At 37.7% G+C, this 20,939-nt stretch overlaps 1 protein-coding gene across 1 annotated transcript in view; it reads left to right on the top strand.

The window, feature by feature from the left end:
• Window positions 1–2,617: 2,617 nt before the first annotated feature.
• The window catches only part of LOC126187863 (DNA polymerase epsilon catalytic subunit 1), a 332,843-nt gene continuing 314,521 nt past the window's right edge, over window positions 2,618–20,939 (top strand). Inside the window, exon 1 of the mRNA XM_049929181.1 lies at window positions 2,618–2,784. Within this exon, the coding sequence (XP_049785138.1) occupies window positions 2,711–2,784 (74 nt within the window). The 5' untranslated portion in view covers window positions 2,618–2,710. The remainder of the gene's footprint in view (window positions 2,785–20,939) is intronic.

Raw genomic sequence — 20,939 nt, 5'->3', positions numbered from 1 at the left:
TTGGTAGATGATGATCTCCTGTTTAAAAAAACCTTAAGGCAGTTCCTATTGCAAGGACCATTTTATACATTAGAAGAGTTCCTGAACTACAGTGTTTAACATCTCTTGTATTGTAAATTGCTAATGTATGCCCAAATTTGTATTTGTAATACCGAATATTTTTATTGTAAACATATATTTTGCAATATTTATTTCTCTGTAACACTTATTATTTTGTAATCTTTATCTCTCAGTAAAATGTATTTTTGTAGTGAGACCTAAGTTACTGTTTACTGTATTTTGTTTTGTAATCTCTATCTATTTCTAAAATGTATTTTTTTTTGTAGTGGGACCTAAGTTACTGTTTAGTGTTTTTGTTTTGTTTTATGTATTACCATAAATTCTGGCCAAAAGCTTGTAAAATTGATACGTTCCATATCCTGTGATACTGTCACAACATGGATTACCAGAACAAGAGATAAATAAATAAATAAACAGCTAGCTGTCCTTAGACACAAAGTATTACGAAAGGCTTGTGTTTACTAGCAAGTAACTTTTGTAAGCACTTGCTGCGGTGTTTCCATTACAACAAAATCTAACTCAAATTTACTTGTTCAAGTCATGGGGTAAATTTATTTCAGGAACTTTCTGAATGTATTTATTGCAGAAGTGCAGTTATTCTTAAAAAGCAAATCAGTCTTCACAGGTGTTGCATTATTATTAACGAATAAAAATCGTGACGAAACAGAAAAAAATGTTAGAGGTGTATGTATTGATATCACCAAGAAAAACTATTCAGTTAACTAAAGTTAGAGAATTTCACTGAGATTAAAAACTTTGAAGATGTCATATGCAAATTTGGAACATCTTCTGTCTAATGTATAAGAAAATATTCGATAATAGGAAAAAAACGCACTATGGTATCTCACAAGGGGACCCCTTTTAACTTTGTTTCGATTTACTACATTTATGATAAATGTTATGCATTTTTGTTTATAGTAACATAACAAAATTGCTAAAATTTAAAGACGTCTATGCTGCCAGTCTGCTTTCCCTTCCGTTGAAACAAATTAATTCGTAAGCTTATTTGCACTTCCTTGACTGGTGGTGCCAATTATATGTGTTGAAGGTTTCCAATGGTAGTTTTTGTGCCATTCTCATTTTCGACCCTGACAAGTTTGCATCGGTACTGAACACACACAACTTCTTTAACTTTGAGAAAAACTTTCACAGAATGACAAATTGGGGAAGTACTTGTAGCAAGATGCAAGAAAGTAGAACGAATTTTCATCCTACACTGGAGTGTGTGCTGATTGGAAACTTCCTGACAAATTAAAACTGTGTACCAGATCGGGACTCGAACCTGGGAACCAGTGTAGCATACAGTTTCTGTTTGTCAGGAAGTTTTGTGCAAGAAACTCGGTCCACTAATTGACGAATTTCTTGAAGTGAAGTTGACAAAACTATTGGACGTCGACGGGCGGAGGGGGGGGGGGGGGGGGGGAAGCTGCAGATGTGGTGGTTCCTATAAATATGATTTCAGGATGACGATGTCAGAGTGGGTGGAGACAGTCAAAAAACCGTAACGACTCAATGAGGAAGACTCAATTATTGCCGAAAAAAGGAAAACAAAACACCCGTGAAAGTTGTATGTCATGGATAAAATGGTTGAAAGCAGAGGCCGCAAAACGGTCCTTTTACCGCCCTACAACTGCGATCGAAATCCGATAGAATTGCCATGGCTAAAATAAAGCACAATTTCAAGGAGAACACTGTCACTGGTGGAATGTCGAAGGAAAGACTGTTAATGCCGCTTTTCTTTCAATTACTATAAAAGGATGGCAATATTACTGCTAGAAAGTGCAGCAGCTGTGGCAAGAGTATTGGACAAGAGATGGAACAATGGAAGTGTTAATCGATTAAGTTATCAGAAATACCACGCCCTCAAGCAATGATGATGATGATTTTGAATCAAACACAAATGGCAGTCATCTTTAGTGAACATAATTTTGATGTTTCTTTCAGGCAGTGTTAATTACAGTTTGTAAGCATTACTGCTGTGGTATGCTTAATAACTGCAATTTGTAAACATATTCCAAAAATCAGTATTTGATTTTCTACTCGTTGTGTCGTAAGTTGTACATTCATGTACTTTCATTTTTCTTTATTTGCGAGAAATAAAAAAATATAAAAGTTGTAGGTAAAACCCTCGATCATGAATATATCAACAAATTAGGTGATTTCCGGTACGACGGAAGTGTTACTTAACCGGTCATATTTCCACGAGCGGCGCTTCCGATTTCGTGTTAAGCACAAAACGTGTATAGTGGTGCCAGCACTCTGCAAGCAGCAGACGCTGCATTCCCGCCACCGCTCCTCACCCCTTGACAGCCATTGTGAGTGGGCACCGTCGTTCCCGATAGCCATCACGCCTATCATCAACTTATCGTGGACAACCGTGTATTGAGTGACTTGTGTGCCCGAAAATTTTTGCTTTGAAAATTTAGACAGTAGTGGTTTATATGCATGTGCAAGTTCTCTTTGGTAGTGGAAAAATTTTCTGTTGATATTTACCGTATACATACAGGCATATCTTTACTGTTTACAGTTTACACAGATTGCGCGGGAAAGTATTTGTTTATGTGTACACGACAGACTGCAGAGTGTGGTGGATTTACTTTGCGATATTGAAGATACCTACGAAAGGAAGATTCAGTAATTAGGTGCAAGTATGGTATTAGAAAATACTGGAAAGTACAGACCTGAAAGAAAGGAGGCAACAACAAAAGGGACTGGTTTTCCGAAGTGAGTACAAAAACAGTTCTATTGTCAAACATTCGATAAACAGAAAAAGAAACACACAACCTTAGTTGACTACGTAAACATTGATGTATTTGAAGCCCCAACACGTTATTCCATAATCCATTGGTTGAACGCAATGCAGACGTAACTGGGTGAATAACGGGAAGAGTCCGCGCCGCGATACAACGGCAATGTTGAGGACAACATTTTTCTAATCCATTATCAGCACTCCATGGTTACCATTATTTTTGTGAGTCGAGTCGATTGTGTGCTATAGTTAATCAGCTGTTAACATCAGGGCTATTTCATTCCACTTGCTGAGCCACACACAGAACGTTTCGCCCTCGATGACAGCACTCTGGACTGGATGCCAAAGGCTCATGCAGACCCGCAAAGAAAGTTCAGCCCTGGTGTGGAAGCTAGAAATGGTTCCGAATATCTTGTTGGGCATGGTGGACCTGTGGAATAGTTAGTTGGTACCAGCAGTTGGTCTGCAGAACAGTTTATAAATTAGACCTGTAAATAATGTGGTCGTGTCTCCTATGAAACACAGATTGGTAATGTGGTTTAGTTTCTTTCTTTGAACCACTTACTGACTTGCGTCTCATGGTGGTTCAGTGATGGGCTGATTTTATTATTTCTATATAAATTCCTTCCCTGCAGACACCATGTTCCATAGACTCATAAACAAAGTGAACTTTCAGGGAAGTGGAATGAATCAGTGTCAACATTAACAAAAGAGAAGAAACTTAATCTGTGAACTATTTTAATGTTACACTGTCGATGTACTGGTTAATGTTATTTGCTCTTCCAATCCATATGTGGTATATAGCAAACCAGTGCTTAACAGTATTGGTTAAAAATAGTCTTGGTTGCAATTTTAGTTTTTTAATAAAAAATTAAAATTGCAACCATGACTGTTTTTAATCAATAATGTTATTTGTGCTTTTGAGAGAGATATTTATCTAGTAAATTACAAGGAAAGCTACTACTTTATTTTTTTTTAAGTAACTGCTCCATCAATTATGTTAGATAGCTGCTGTTTACGTCGAGTTTGTATCTCAAAATAAATGTATTACAGGCTTTTTTTGCAATGCCATAGCTCCTATTTGTCACACAGTCCTAGAATGGGCACTTGTGCTTGTCATGTAGCTAACAGGAATTTTCAGCAAACAGGAGTTTTCAGGTCCTCGCCATAACAGACGGATCTGAGACTATAACCTTTTCACCTAAGTTTCTTTATTAGCGTATCTATTTAGTGACTACATTTTTACATGTTGTTCTGTAAGAAATCTTCACGGAATGTTTCAATTAGTGAGTGACTATTAATGCTTACTTCTGGGGTTAGCTGGTCGCCTTCATTTATTAGAAATTTCATAATGTGAAACTTAATAAATAAGACTCTTTGCTGTGAATAAGTGGTATCTGATATACCTCCTTTGCTTTAGAAGTCAGAGAGAGATACTGACCTATTATTTGGGTCATTCCATGTCAATTCAACCAGTTCGATAAAATGTTCCAGCTGATAGTTTCAGATTTGGCTGAAGTTTAGCACACCAATGCTACAAAGTGTGGAACACTCATGTACAAAATTTGAGGTTCTCCTGCCTATTAGTACCAGAATTGTGGCTTGTGAAAGAAGGTGCTGTGACCCGGAAATTGCGACCCGCATCTGGCAATCTATCTTCAGACCCAACTTCAGGTCTTAATAACTTTGGAACTATTCCGCACAGTCCAGTGAAGTTTTTACAACCCAGTAACATCCACTTAGAGAACACACTCTATGAATCAAAACACCAACAACATATTTCTGAGGGAAAATAAAAAAATTCCAAAATGTGATTTAAAAAAATGTAATATGTTAAAAGGTACATATTGTAGGTGCCCTCTATGCCAAATATAATTCACTCAAAAAGGGTATAAATTATTTTTTGTGGTAAGCTTAATGTGGCCGAAACACACACAGAACTCATCTTGCCCATATAAGTCACACAAACAGAGTTACATGCGCATGAAAATACAAAAATTTGAAAAATTACCTGAAAACTGTGGATTTTCTAAGTGTGGTAGCACAAAAGGGGCAAGTGGTATCCAAGCCAAATTTCAAACACTGCATAAGTAGACAATAATATAATATGTGGCAGAATTTCAACTTGTTATTGCAAGGCATTTGTGTATAATAAAAGTTGACAGAGATGTATTTGGTTACGTTTCTTTTAACACGATAGTGATGATGCAGGCAGCTTGTTTCAGATAAAGCTGCAGCACTTGTTGGGAACCATTAGGCAACAGAAAGTTAAACAATGGTAGTTTTCAGGGACATAATGAGTCATTGTTAGGCAGGAACAACAAAGGAAACAAGCAACAATTACAGGTTACTCATGTTTTTAAGATTCTAGTTCAGACTGGTCAGTACTGTTGTGGAAAGTCAGTATGGAGGCGGAAGATTGTACTAGTGGTGCTTTTGTTCAAGCAAGTTGCAGTATTGGTAGAGCACAAGCATCTGAATGTTATAAAACAACATATGGAACAAAATGTGGCATTCACTTTGTACTGTATGATCTGGATGAATCGGATCAAGCTTTGTTGCAATGGAGATCCGGGATGCACCCTGTGAGCACAAGAAGTACAGTTCCAGGAAACTTTAGTGTTTGTTATCATCATATGTAAGTGTTTCTGGATAAGTATTCTTTCCTACAAATAAGTTGTTTTGATTCATTTTGGATTCATAAGAAAACAGTGAAGTGTAGCCTCAAAGAAGTGGTTATAAAGCCAGTATTGAAAGTGAATCAGTGCATGGGACTGATAATTTACATGGCAGTGACGAAGAGTATCAGCCACCTACAACCACAGCGGATGAGCAGTTAAATACTTCAGTGACTGCTCTTGGTTTGTCTCCCATGAAGACACACAAAGTTGGGAAAACAGTCAGGCCCAACTATGGTAGAAGAAAACTACAAGAAGCTCAAATGGAATTAAAACACAAATTAGCTGACACACTAATGTTGGAAGAGGAAGAACTATCTGCTCCAAAGGAACAGAAATCGTGCCAGGAATGCTCTGATTTGGACAAAATTGTGCACGATTTGAAAGAAAAATGTGCCATATCCACACGCCAGAAAAAAGTAGCTATTCTTACCCTTGCACCTTCCAGCTGGTCTATTGACTACCAAGAAGTGCTTCCACTTCAGCAGGCCTAGGGTAAGCAATTGAGTTCAGAAATAAAGGTGCTAGTGTCGGAGTTTTATGAAAATAATTACTGCAGCCAAATAATGCCTGGAAAATAAAGACTATGTAATGGTGAAAATGGGAAATGTACATGTACAGCTGCAAAAAAAGACTGTTGTTATGCAACATACCAGAACTATACGTAGAATTCAAGGAAAAGTATCCAATACCAGACTAGGTTTATCATCTTTTTTTTCAATCTTCGGCCAAAATGGGTTGTGCCTGTAAGTGTAAGGGGCACACACAATGTTTGTGTATGTGAAACCCATCAAAATGCTAAGCTGATGTTTGCTGCTATAAAGGATTCTGGTCTGGATTACATAGGTGCAATGAAGCTGCTAGTGTGTGACAGTTCCTACCAGTGCATGATAGAAAGGTGTGAAAAGTGTACTGGTAAGGCAAATCTTGCAGAACACATGAATAACAAACTGTATGGTGAACTCCTTATGGATGACGATGAACTTGTTTCTTATAAACAATGAACACACATGGATCGCACAAGTGTTGAAACAAAGCAAAGTACAGTGGAAGGTTTTGTTGAAATGTGTTGTCAAAAAATGGACAAACTGACCACACACCACTTCACGGCAACAGCACAATCGGCTTATCTCCAGTTTTGTAAGGATAATTTGAAACAAGATGAAATTATAGTAATACTAGACTTTTCTGAAAATTATGCATTTATAGTTCAAGATGCCATCCAAGGATATCATTGGGACAACAGTCAAGCAACTCTCCAGCCATTTGTGATTTACTATAGAGGTGAATCCAGTGATGTGTCTGTCATGAACTTGTGCATTTTTAGTGACTGTTTAATTCATGATGCCATTGCAGTTCATGCCCACATTCCCACTGTCATGGCATGTGTGAAAAACAAGCTGCCTCACATACATTTTGCGAAATACTTCAGTGATGGGGCAGCTAGTCAGTACAAAAACTGTAAAAATCTCAAAAATGTATGCGTGCATTACCATGATTTTCAGATTCACGCAGAATGGAATTTTTTTGCAACAAGTCATGGTAAAAATGTATGTGATGGTATTGGTGCTACCATTAAGCACATGGCACCACGAGCTAGTCTGCAGAACCTTACAGAAGGTCACATTCTAACACCTCTTCAATTATTTACTTGGGTACAGAAAAATATCTCTGGCATACAATCATTGTAAGTTTCGAAAGATGAGGTGAAGTCAGTCAAAGAGTTGCTAAAAAGCAGACTAGAACACGTTAAAACTGTTGCAGGTACAAGGAGCCATCATCACTTCTCTCCAGCCGACTCTTGACAATGTGCAGATGAGCAGACTGTTTGGTTATAACTATAGGTTCATGCACAACATGTGTCTTCACAGTGTGTCTGACTCAGGATTCAGAAGCAAAAGCAGCAACATACAACCAGCTTGCTATGTTATTGCTATTTATGATGACAAATGGTACTTAGGGTGTGTTGCAGAGTGCTGTGAAGCAGAAGGTGATGTATTTGTGAATTTCATGGGACCAGCAAGATCATTTCATTGGCCACGTTTGGCAGACAGGTGTTGGATTCCTTTTGAACATATTCTTATGACAGCTCCAGTTCCTACCACAGTGTTAGGAAGACAATACAATTTGCCACTCAATGTAGAGAGTACAGTAGCTAAGGTGTGGGAGAACTTCTGTTAGAAGCACAATCGACTGGTTTTTAGCAGTTAAGGTGCAGTAATCGTTAATGATATGTTGTGTTAATCTGTCTATATGTTGTTGCTTAGTGATTAAACAGTTGTGGGAGAGGATAAGAAGAGGCAGAACAGTTTATGATATGTTTTTTACAAAATTGTGTTGTGGAACAATGGCCACATCACCAAATACATCTGTCAACTTCCATTGTACACAAATGTCTTGCAATAACGTGCTGAAATTTTGAGATATGTGTCATTATGGTCTGCTTATGCAGTGTGTGAAATTTGACTTGGATACCACTTGTTCCTTTTGTGCTACCACACTTAGAAAATCCATGGTTTTCAGGTAATTTTTCAAATTTTTGTATTTTCGTGTGCATGTAACTGTTTTTGTGACTGATATGGGCATGATGAGTTCTGTGTATGTTTTGGCCACATTAAGCTTACCACAAAAAACTTTATACTCTTTCTGAGTGAATTATATTTGGCATAGAGGGCACCTACAACATGTACCTTTTAACATATTACATTTTTTTAAACACAATTTGGAATTTTTTATTTTCCCCTCAGAAATATGTTGTTGGTGTTTTGATTCATGGAGTGTGTTCTCTAAATGGATGTTACTGGGTTGTAAAAATTTCACTGGACTGTGCGGAATAGTTCCAAAGTTATTAAGACCTGAAGTTGGGTCTGAAGATAGATTGCCAGATGCGGGTTGCAATTTCCGGGTCACGGCACCTTCTTTCACAAGTCATAATTATGGAACTAATTGGCAGGGGAAACTAATACTTTGTACACGAGTGTTCCACACACGATAGAATTACTGTACCGAATTTCAGGCAAATCTGAGACTATGAGCTGGAGCCCCTGGTTGAACTGACATGGAATGACACGTCCGCCGCTCGTGGTCTCGCGGTAGCGTTCTCGCTTCCCGAGCACGGGGTCCCGAGTTCGATTCCCGGCAGGGTCAGGGATTTTCACCTGCCTCGAGATGACTGGGTGTTTGTGCTGTCCTCATCATTTCATCATCATCCAGGAAAGTGGCGAAATTGGACTGAGCAAAGGTTGGGAAATTGTACGGGCGCTGATAACCACGCAGTTGAGCGCCCCACAAACCAAACATCATCATCATCATCTGGAATGACACATTTGTAAATTACTCATTTCTTCGCTCTAAAATGCAACAAATTTTATTATTTATGTAAATAACATATTGGGTTTTTCTACTTTATTCATGAGTATGCAAAGCTCATTACTTTTTTTGCTGGTAAAGATTGATACAGCACCTCACATGCGAAGTGTGACTGTGGGTAGGAGGAAAAAGGAGTGTGTGTAATGGAAGATTAAAGAATAGTTGCAATAATGCTCTGAAACAGTGTCACAAATGTTAAGAAACATGTACAAGGGAGCAGAAAATGTAACACATATAAATACCTTAGATCTGCATTATATGTAAGGGGGGACTCTTGTGAATCGCCTTCTGCACTCTGCCTTACAATTGCTGTTTCCTAGGACTTGATGAATTCATATTTGGTCAAAATTAGTGATATATTGTCCATTGGGCCATGCTGGGGTGATCCTCCACACCCTGGCCAAACTGCCAAAGCTGTGCCCACTCCCACTTACCCCTCCCCCACCCCACCCATCAAAAAGAGATCTTTTTGCAAATTTTTCAACATGGATTTAGTAAATTTTATGATTTTGCACTGCATATTTAATAGAAATCAAGCATACTTGATGAATATTGCACACAACAAATTAAACCTTAATTGTAGCAAATAAATTCCAAATTGTGTAAACATCTCAAAAAATCTTTTGATTCATGAGAAATCTATGTTTACCTTGTTCCACATGATGACATGCTTGTCACAATTGGCACTAAAACTCCATGTGCCATAGCTTCTCAAGTTCATAGAATGTCGTCGTCTTTTGTTTTTACTGGCATTGATCCAAAGCAGCATAAAAGAATTCACCCTTTTTAGTATCAGCTGATTTGGCTTTTAAGGATACAGTACTTATATATACACATTTTTTTAGTGTGTGAGATTGTTATCTTCATTCCTATATATTTTGCAAGACCAGCTGTGAGCAAATGGTGTATTTGTTGAAGTTTAGCGTTTGAAGTTTTGTGTAGATGCTGTCTTTTGTTTTTATTTTTATGTTTCAGTTGTAGCTGTCATGTTATGTTTCGAACATATCATTTAGTAGTTGTGGGTGATGGCTTAGATCATGTTTTGTGTTTGAAAAATATAGGTTTGGTGGAGATAGAGAGTGTATTGTATATTGCAGTACTGTTGTTCATATTTGACCAGTGACATTCTTATTAGCACATTTTTAAAAGTTATATGCAATGCCAAAGGCAGATGTTGGGATGATTCTGCTGCATCTCTTTGTAGCTTGTGGGTTTGTGTAGAACATTTAGCTTAGAGCTTCATATATGTTTAGATATGATGAAGGTACTTAACCCTGTAGTGCTCAGTATACATGAGAGAAAGTAAACACTTTACGTACTGTCTTGAGACAGTGTAAAGATAGTAGAAGAGAGGGTCAGAGGCAGGCAGAAGCAAAAACAGTAGCCCAATGTAGTACTGCCCCAAACGTTACCATTTACAAGTGTAGCTAACAGCTGAAGAGTGTAGCATAGTTCAAAGACAGAGAGCACACTAGAGATGTTGCAAAGTATGTCTTGGCACTCATTGCACAGAATGCAATATTCACCGACTTTGTTACTTACAAACCGCTATATAGTAACTAGTTCACACTGATGATTCTGAACAGGAGACTCCTTTTACTGCTATGCTGCATTCCCTGAATATTTCCTTTATATTTACCTATCCAAAACATCTGCAGGACTTGAGTGCATTTCATTGGATGAGATGTGACTATGCCACATAGTTCCTCATTCAGTCTGCCACCTTCATTTCCATCCAGTATTAAGAAATGGTGCTTTAAGCTTCATAATGATTTATTCAGAACTTTGTAGCTATGTATTGATAAATCTGGATCTGGCCTGTTCATCAATTGTGTTGTTTTGTCCTAGACTATGAAGCAGGGAACAACTTCCATCTTACTGGTAGCACAGCAGACTTGTCTGTTTTGAGTTAATTGAGCTTTGTTCCCTGATATCAAAGCATAAAAACTTCGTAATATCTATAAATCTCTCCCTTGACAGTTTATTGTGAAATAACTGTAGTCGCCAGTTTTCTAACCACTCACTACACATTTTTATTCTTTTGAGACAGAAAGACCTAATGTTGTATACCACAGCAGTGAACGTGTTCAGTTAAGAAAGACCCTAACTACTGTTTGCATTTTGCCTGTTAGTTTCTGTCTCTCTACACAGTTTTATGTGCTTTAGCATTGAGTCAATATAAACAATGGCCAAGAACTAATAACATTATGAATTTTATTGTTTCTGTTCACAAGGGCAATGGCTCCAACTTTCTGAGCTGTAAAACATTATAATTTTGTAAAGTTCTTGGTGGATTCAAGATATGATGCCAATTGTCCCATTCTGTTCCATCTTTTGCGAATTCTGGATGGCACACAAAAATTGGTGAAGGTAACTGACTGATACCTTTTGCTCTCCATCTTTCTCTGTTTTATTGAATATCATCCATTCTTGAATGACATGCTGGTTTTGATGGAGGAGTTTGTGTTGCCACTGTAACAGTTATTATTGTAATGTCTCTGAACACACAGCACTTACAGTCATGTGATTCAACACTGGGTACAATATAATCCTCACTCATAGTTTGTTCTTGTCATTAATATTCATTACCTTTGGAGTTTTGTTGTGAAACTCCTAGCAAATGTTCTAAATTTTCCGTTATATCCTTGCCTGGCCATTTACAGGACATTTTCAATATTTTTATCATGCCTTACACACATTGAAACATTTTAGGTATATTCAGATGCTATCAGCTCAGAGCCCACAACATATGTTGTAGCATCACTTCATAGGCATTTGCAATGCAACTGAGCATTTACAGCACCCTCCGGTGACATAGATGCATGAATAAAAATTAAAGTGATCAGAACAGGCACTGCCACTGTTCTAGGTATAACATTAGAAATAAAAACAATGGATTTTACTACAGATCTGTTATTTCTAAAGTGACATCTCTTTTAGATATAAATAAAATTAATGAATTTTCAAAGTTTCATTTTAAAATAACGTTATTGTTTTAGTCAGACAAAATTTCAAAGCACTCATTTTCATCACTTCCACAATTCTAATCTTAAGACAATCATTGTGTATAGGATGTTAAAAAAAATCAGTGTCCAAACTGACAGATATGATGGATCTAACAAAAATTATATTTTGTTGAGCAACCAGGTGTCACAAATACTAAACATGCCGTAGTACTCCTAAGGAAAACATTGTACATCAAAGCTGATTTGAGGTATGTTGTGTTTTGACATTCTGATGTTCACATTCAGCTGACAAACAGCATGTAGTGCTGAAGGGGCTGCCTGATAGTTTTAGTAGATAACATGGAGTGCTGCAAGTAGAGAGAACTGTGACACATGCAGTTCGTTTAAATGATGCAGCTGTAGGTAATGGTCAAAGACCTCAGTGACTAGTCTGCAAACATTTCTCTGCACAGAGATGTCTACATTATCACACATCTATTGCAATCCATGTTCAATTAGACAATACTGACACGTTCATGGTTCACACGCCCAGTGCAAACAGACTACAGGTGATGCGTACACCGACCTTTGTAGAAGATGTGCTGTTACAATTTGAGAAAAGACCTGAGGCAAGTACATGAGCAAATGCTGCTCAGTTCAGTGTTCAGAATAGTTAAATGTAGAATTTGTTATATGAACGGCTGCTTCATTTTTTCTTCCTTCCAGAGAACAGACACTGTGATCAAATGATTATGCACTTTGGATGTAGCTGTATGCTGATTCCTATAATGAGCTAACAGAAACCCTCAGTTTCCTATTAAAGTGTTCTGTTTACAGGTGAGGATCTGTTTGCTTCAGAAGAAATGTAGAACTGTCAAAACTTGCCTGTACGGTGGACGAAAACCCACATAAAACAATTTTGCGAGGTCATCAAAGAATACATCTTCGCTTTTCTTGTGGAGTACTACTGTCCTGGGACCTACATGCTGTTTCCTTTACTTGGGTGTTTCAGACAGAACTTGCAGAATATCAATAGTAATTTTGCTGATCATGCCATTGTAATAGGGGTGACTTGACAGGTATAAATTGGGAGTGTTATGTCATCAAAACTGGTGCCAGAGACTGGGGTTCGTGTGGCATTGTTCTGTATGTCTTGTCTGACAATTACCTTGAGCAGATAGTTAGAGAACCAACTCGTGAGGGTAACGTCTTGGACCTCCTGGCAACAACCAGACTGAAACTTATCGAATCAGTTAACGTAGAGGAAGGTGTAAGTGATCATAAGGCTGTGACAGCATCTATGACGATGGGTTCTACAAGGAATGTAAGAAAGATAGGAAGATATATTTGCTCAGCAAGGGTGACAGGATACAAATTTCAGAATATCTCTGAAGTCAGCATCAAATATTCAGCGATGAAGATGAAAATGTGGAGAACAAATGGAAAAAAATTCAAAAGCATCATTCAGTACGCCCTAGATAAGTATGTTCCGAAAGAGCTTTTAAGGGATGGGAAAGATTCACCATGGTTTAATAGTCGTGTTAGAAAAGCTTTATGTAAACAAAGAGCACTTCATCTCAAATTCAAGATAAGTAAAAACCTAGCTGACAAACAAAAACTGAACGAAGCGAAAATGAGCATAAGGAGAGCAATGAGAGAAACATTCAGTGATTTTGAAAGTAAGACGTTGTCAACTGACCCAAGTAAAAAACCTGAGAGATTGTGGCCATATGTAAAATCAGTAAGTGGGTCAAAATTATCTATTAATTCTGTCAGCGACCACAATGGCACTGAAACAGAAGATTTGAATTGAATTGAATTTTATTTGATCCTGTAAGATTACATTGTGTACAGTAAATGTACGTGTAATATAGAACATGTCAAAGTATTAACACTCTTTATCACTTATTTTTCTACAACTTTAGCTTACATTTTTACATCACTGATAATGAGTAACAATATATACAATTTTAATGGCATAAGTATTCTGCAACACTGTAAAACTCTTTTTCAATGAGATAGTCTTTAAGTTTCTTTGGAAAGTTATTGTGAAGTACACTATCTTGCATGGTTTTGGGCAGACTTCTTAGTAGTCTGATACCAGAGTACTGGGGTCCTTTTTCTAGCCCTGCCAGTCGGTGGGGTATGCTCCGTACTTCATTCTTCTTTCTTGTATTGTGGGTGTGTACACTAGCATTTGTAATCCAGTCCTCACTACCTTTTGTGATGTACATTATTGTTTTGTATATATACAACGATGAAAAAGTTAAGATATCTAAATTCTTGAAACAGTTTCTGCATGTTTCAGAGGTCTTTCTTCTTAAAATGGTCCTAATTGCTTTTTTTTGTTATGTGAACACTCGTTTTATCTCCTGTTTGTTTGAGTTTCCCCACACAGTCACTCCGTACTGTAAGTATGGTTCGAAAAGTCCATGATACACTGTACACAGAAGGTTCTTGTCTGAATACTGTGATAGCTGCATCATTAAGAATATGACAGAGCTCAGTTTCTTACAGACATTATTAATATGTTTTTTTCCATTTCAGTTCATTATCCACAAGAATACCTAAGAATCTAGCAGATTCTACTTCTTCCAGCCTTGTTCCATCAACCTCTAAATCCATGTCTACAGCCTTTTCCTTGTTTTTAAACACTGCATACATAGTCTTTTGTAGATTTATAACCAATTCAGTTTCCAACAGCCATTGAGCTGTGACATTTGCAGATATGTATGCCCTTCTCTCAAGCTGTTCCATATTTTGGTCACTATTTAGTATTGTCATGTCATCAGCATACAATATTTTCTTTTCTTCCTCCTCAACATCTATATCATTAACAAATACATTAAATAACAATGGCCCCATTACCGAACCCTGCGGCACTCCATATTTGATGGATTTGGTTTCTGATTGGTACGAGTTTCCTAATGATACATACTGCTTGCGGTTGCACAAGTATGATTTTATCCATTCACCTGGTTGCCCCCGAATGCCATAGTTGCTTAATTTTTGTATCAGCATTTCACGGTCAATGGTGTCAAATGCCTTTGAAAGATCCAGAAACATTGCAGAGACAACCTTTTTCTCATCTAAGGACTGTAAAATGTATTCTGTTAGACTGACAATTGCTGATTCTGTAGATTTACCCTTTCTGAAACCATGTTGTGAGGTCATGAGAATGTTATGTTTGTCCAAATAGTTAACTAATCTGGTATACATAAGCATTTCTAGGATTTTTGAGAAACCTGATATCAGTGAAACTGGTCTGTAGTTGTTGAGATCATCCTTACACCCTTTCTTGTACACTGGCACTACCTTCGTTATCTTCAGTTTTTCTGGAAAAATTGCATCTCTGAAAGAACAGTTTGCTATGTTCAGCAGTGGTGTTATTATCTCCTCACATACCAGCTTTATTACATGATTTGATATTTCATCATCACCAGCTGATTTCTTGGACTTCAGTTTCTGTATAGTTTTCCGCAATTCATCTTCCGCGACTGGTCTTAAGAACATAGTACTGCATGATCTTTTTGGTACCTTAATACCCTTCTGTTTTTGACTATTTCTTTCCATTTTAGATTTTCTACTACACTGATATAGTTATTATTCAGTATGTTTGCTATTTCCATACCATCTGTGACCACTGTGTTGTCTACTTTAATTAACCTAATACCTTCCTCTTTGTTTGACCCATCTTTTTCCTTTCTTTCAGCATTGATTGCATTCCAAGCTGCCTTTGCCTTGTTTTTTGAGTTCGCTATAGTGGTGTCAGTTGCCCTTGCTTTCAGTTCTCTTATTGTTTTTCTATACTTCTTTTTTAACATTTTATAGTTTTCAGCTTTGCCCATCTGTCTCACGTCCTGAAGCTTCCTTCGCTGTTCTAGTATTTCACTGGTAATCCACTGTGTTTGATCTTGCTGCCTTTCTTGTCTCTTTACTTTGGGAAATGCTACATTAAAATGGTACTTAATTGTTGAAATAAATGCATCATATTTTTCATTTACACTCTGGGCCTGTAGGGTTTCATTCCAGGTTTCCTTACTTAACATTGTTCTAAAGATGTTGATATTTTGTTCACTGATGATCGTAATTTCTTTGGTTGTTTGTTTTGGTTCTGATACTGCGTCATTACTTCTGCAAAAACTGATTAGTTGTCCATGATGATCAGATATTTCTGTCTGAACTACATGTGACTCATAGTTACACATATTAGTAATTATGTTGTCAATAATTGTCTCACTTTGTGAAGTCACTCTTGTTGGTGCAGTTATTGTCACTTTCATGTTATGCTGTATTAACAATTCTTCAAAATCCTGTCTTATTTTTGTGTCTTTTCCCATGTCAATGTTGAAGTCTCCACATATAATAAGGTTTCTCTTCATATTCATTCTCAATAAGCTAGCAACTTTTTTTTTAGAAAGATGCTAATATTGCCACATGGTGATCTGTACACTCAAAACACTTTAAAATCCTCTGCCACTATACCAGTAACTTCAAAGTCTTTTTCTCTAGCTGTGGCAAATGTAGCAGCTTCACTGTTTACATTCTTTGATAGAGTACCTGTTTTAATATATATACAAACGCCACCACCCTTATATTTAGATCTGCAGAAGTAACTAGCTAGTTTGTAGTCCTTTATTGCCACATTATGTATTTTACTTTCAGTTAGTCCATGTTCACTTACGCATAATATGTCTGGTCTTACTTCACTCAGGAGTACTTCTGCTTCTAATTTTTTGTTACCAAAGTATTGAATATTTTGATGAAGTACTTTTATGTAATTTCTCTTTTGTTGGTTTACATGTTGTGAGCTGTATTCTGGGGCAAATTCTTTAGTATCGTCTTGTTTGTGTGATGCTTATATTTTTCTTTTTCAGCTGGTTTTTCACCCCCTTCAGGCCATATTAGTCTCCCTTGCATCTAATGATTTCGCAGACATCTGGAAACATCGTGCTGAACGTTACAGACCCCAGTCTATTTAAATGCAAGCCATCCTTCGCTAGTGAGTTTTCACATAGGAATTTGTTTGGGTCTATAAAAATTGCCCCAAGACGATCACATTGTTCTTTAAGAGCACAGTTTCTTTTGGCGATATATTTTTCACTCACCGACCTTCTGTTTATGATTCCGCTAAGGATCAGACGAGATACTGCGTACATATTTCTTGCAGAACGAATCATGTTTCTTGTTTCGCTTGACATTTCTTCCTCACTGCTGCTCCTTAACGAATTCGTTCCAACATGTATAAACACCCCATTATAGTTATGTCTGGTTTCAGAATCTGGTTCTGTAGTATCTTGTCTTGCATTTACCATATTTTTAAAATGTTTACCGAGTTGATGCGTTCTACTGCCAGGTCGTACGTCGATCTTGCAATTGGGGACGGCGATATTCTTCAGCAGCGAATCGCCAATTATTAAAAAGTCATTTTCCTTTTGTTGCGTATCTGTCGCCTTGTTTTTCCTTTTGCTGTATGTCACCACCTTCCATTTATATTTATCTTCCGGCTTACTGAGTTTACCGAGACATCAATGGGAACACCTGAAATGTTGTTTTTGAAGTACGATCGGTCATTCATATTTTCGCGATCTTCTTGCTTTTCCGTTTGATGGCTTTCACACACACAGGACTTCTTTTCTTGTATTAATGTATCGTTTTCTTTCTTGATGGTTGAAAGTTCGGTTTTTAATGCCTCAATGTCACTTCGTAGTAACTTAACAATTTCGTTTTTTGTATCAACTACACTTACAAGACCGGCCGTTTCATCCCGTAAACAACCGTGACATGTCCACGGAAAATCATCGCAGACGAACTTTAGATTTACTTTCGCGCACTTTTCGTGTAACCAGAAGTTGCATTTGATACACAGAATACCCTTAATCACACGCTTTTTACATTCTCTACACGAAGAACTGTTCATTTTTTTACTTTTTAACGAGAGAGAAGCGTCACTACACTTTCCTATCGGCGCCATCTTACTACTGTTGTACGATAACAGAGAGAAGGCTGAAATACTGAGTTCGGCCTTCTGAAGGTGTTTCACTGTGGAAGATTGTTATCCCGTCCTTCCTTTCAATTGTTGTACGAACGTTGAAATGGCAGATACTGAGATTACTGATTGCGAAATTAAAAAGCAGCTACAATCGCGTAGTAGTGCAAAAGCATCAGGACCAGATGAGATACCTATAAGATTCTATTTTAAAAGTTATGCGAAAGAACTTGCTCCCCTTCTAGCAGTAATTTATCATAGATCGCTTGAGCAATGAAAGGTACCTAAAAAATAAGCGCATGTCATTCCCGTTTTTAAGAAAGTCCACAAGACAAACCCACACGATTATACGCCTATATCTTTGACATCAATCTGTTGTAGAATTATGGAACAAGTTTTATGCTCAGGAATTATGATGTTTTTAGAAAATGAACATCTCCTCTATAAAAATCAACATGGACTTCGCAAACAGATATTCTGTGAAACTCGGCTCGCTCTATTCCACCATGAGATCCACAGCATAGTGGATGAGGGCGGTCAGGTTGATACCGTGTTCCTTAATTTCAGTAAGGCATTTGACACCGTCCTGCATTGCTGTTTAATGAAAGGAATACGAGCTTATGGAGTATCGTAGCAGACTTGTGATTGGATTAAAGACTTTCTTGCAGATAGAACTCAACATGTAGCTCTTAATGGAACAAAATTGACAGATATAAAGTTAATACCCGGAGTACCAAAGGGAAGTGTGATAGGATCGTTGCTGTTGACAGTATATATAAATGATCTAGTAGAAAACATCAGATGTTCTTTAAGGCTATTTGCAGATGATGCAGTTGTCTATACCCAAGTAGCAATGACAGAAGATGGTAAGAATTTGCAGAACAACCTGCAGAGAATTGATGAATGGTGCAGGCTCTGGCAGTTGACGCTGAACGTAAATAAATGTAACATATTGCGCAAACCTGTTGTTGTTGTGGTCTTCAGTCCTGAGACTGGTTTGATGCAGCTCTCCATGCTACTCTATCCTGTGCAAGCTTCTTCATCACCCAGTATCTACTGCAACCTACATCCTTCTGAATCTGCTTTGTGTATTCATCTCTTGGTCTCCCTCTACGATTTTTACCCTCCACACTGCCCTCCAATGCTAAATTTGTGATCCCTTGATGCCTCAAAACATGTCCTACCAACCGATCCCTTCTTCTAGTCAAGTTGTGCCACAAACTTCTCTTCTCCCCAATCCTATTCAATACCTCCTCATTAGTTACATGATCTATCCATCTAATCTTCAGCATTCTTCTGTAGCACCACATTTCGAAAGCTTCTATTCTCTTCTTGTCCAAACTAGTTATCGTCCATGTTTCACTTCCATACATGGCTACACTCCATACAAATACTTTCAGAAACGACTTCCTGACACTTAAATCTATACTCGATGTTAATAAATTCCTGTTCTTGAGAAACGCTTTCCTTGCCATTGCCAGTCTACATTTTATATCCTCTCTACTTCGACCATCATCGGTTATTTTACTCCCTAAATAGCAAAACTCCTCTACTACTTTAAGTGTCTCATTTCCTAATCTAATTCCCTCAGCATCACCCGACTTAATTTGACTACATTCCATTATTCTCGTTTTGCTTTTCTTGATGTTCATCTTATATCCTCCTTTCAAGACACCGTCCATTCCGTTCAACTGCTCTTCCAAGTCCTTTGCTGTCTCTGACAGAATTACAATGTCATCGGCGAACCTCAAAGTTTTTACTCCTTCTCCATGAATTTTAATACCTACTCCAAATTTTTCTTTTGTTTCCTTTACTGCTTGCTCAATATACAGATTGAATAACATCGGGGAGAGGCTACAACCCTGTCTTACTCCTTTCCCAACCACTGCTTCCCTTTCATGCCCCTCGACTCTTATAACTGCCATCTGGTTTCTGTACAAACTGTAAATAGCCTTTTGCTCCCTGTATTTTCCCCCTGCCACCTTCAGAATTTGAAAGAGAGTATTCCAGTTAACATTGTCAAAAGCTTTCTCTAAGTCTACAAATGCTAAAAACGTAGGTTTGCCTTTTCTTAATCTTTCTTCTAAGATAAGTCGTAAGGTCAATATTGCCTCACGTGTTCCAACATTTCTACGGAATCCAAACTGATCTTCCCCGAGGTCGGCTTCTACCAGTTTTTCCATTCGTCTGTAAAGAATTCACGTTAGTGTTTTGCAGCTGTGACTTATTAAACAGATAGTTTGGTAATTTTCACATCTGTCAACACCTGCTTTCTTTGGGATTGGAATTATTATATTCTTCTTGAAGTCTGAGGGTATTTCGCCTGTCTCATACATCGTGCTCACCAGATGGTAGAGTTTTGTCATGACTGGCTCTCCCGAGGCCATCAGTAGTTCAAATGGAATGTTGTCTACTCCCGGGCCTTGTTTCGACTCAGGTCTTTCACGCCGTATCTTATCTCCCATTTCGTCTTCATCTACATCCTCTTCCATTTCCATAATATTGTCCTCAAGTACATCGCCCTTGTATAAACCCTCTATATACTCCTTCCACCTTTCTGCCTTCCCTTCTTTGCTTAGAACTGGGTTGCCATCTGAGCTCTTGATATCTATACAAGTGGTTCTCTTCTCTCCAAAGGTCTCTTTAATTTTCCTGTAGGCAGTATCTATCTTACCCCTAGTGAGACAAGCCTCTACATCCTTACATTTGTCCTCTAGCCATCCCTGCTTAGCCATTTTGCACTTCCTGTCGATATCATTTTTGAGACGTTTGTATTCCTTTTTGCCTGCTTCGCTTACTGCATTTTTATATTTTCTCCTTTCATCAATTAAATTCAATATTTCTTCTGTTACCCAAGGATTTCTATTAGCCCTCTTCTTTTTACCTACTTGATCCTCTGCTGCCTTCACTACTTCATCCCTCAGAGCTACCCATTCTTCTTCTACTGTATTTTTTTCCCCCATTCCTGTCAATTGTTCCCTTATGCTCTCCCTGAAACTCTGTACAACCTCTGGTTCTTTCAGTTTATCCAGGTCCCATCTCCTTAAATTCCCACCTTTTTGCAGTTTCTTCAGTTTTAATCTACAGGTCATAACCAATAGATTGTGGTCAGAGTCCACATCTGCCCCTGGAAATGTCTTACAATTTAA

Source organism: Schistocerca cancellata, chromosome 5, assembly GCF_023864275.1.
Source record: "Schistocerca cancellata isolate TAMUIC-IGC-003103 chromosome 5, iqSchCanc2.1, whole genome shotgun sequence".
Lineage (NCBI taxonomy): Eukaryota > Metazoa > Arthropoda > Insecta > Orthoptera > Acrididae > Schistocerca > Schistocerca cancellata.
The sequence above is the reverse complement of the archived record's forward strand: the minus strand, read 5'-3'. Positions and strand labels throughout refer to the sequence as shown.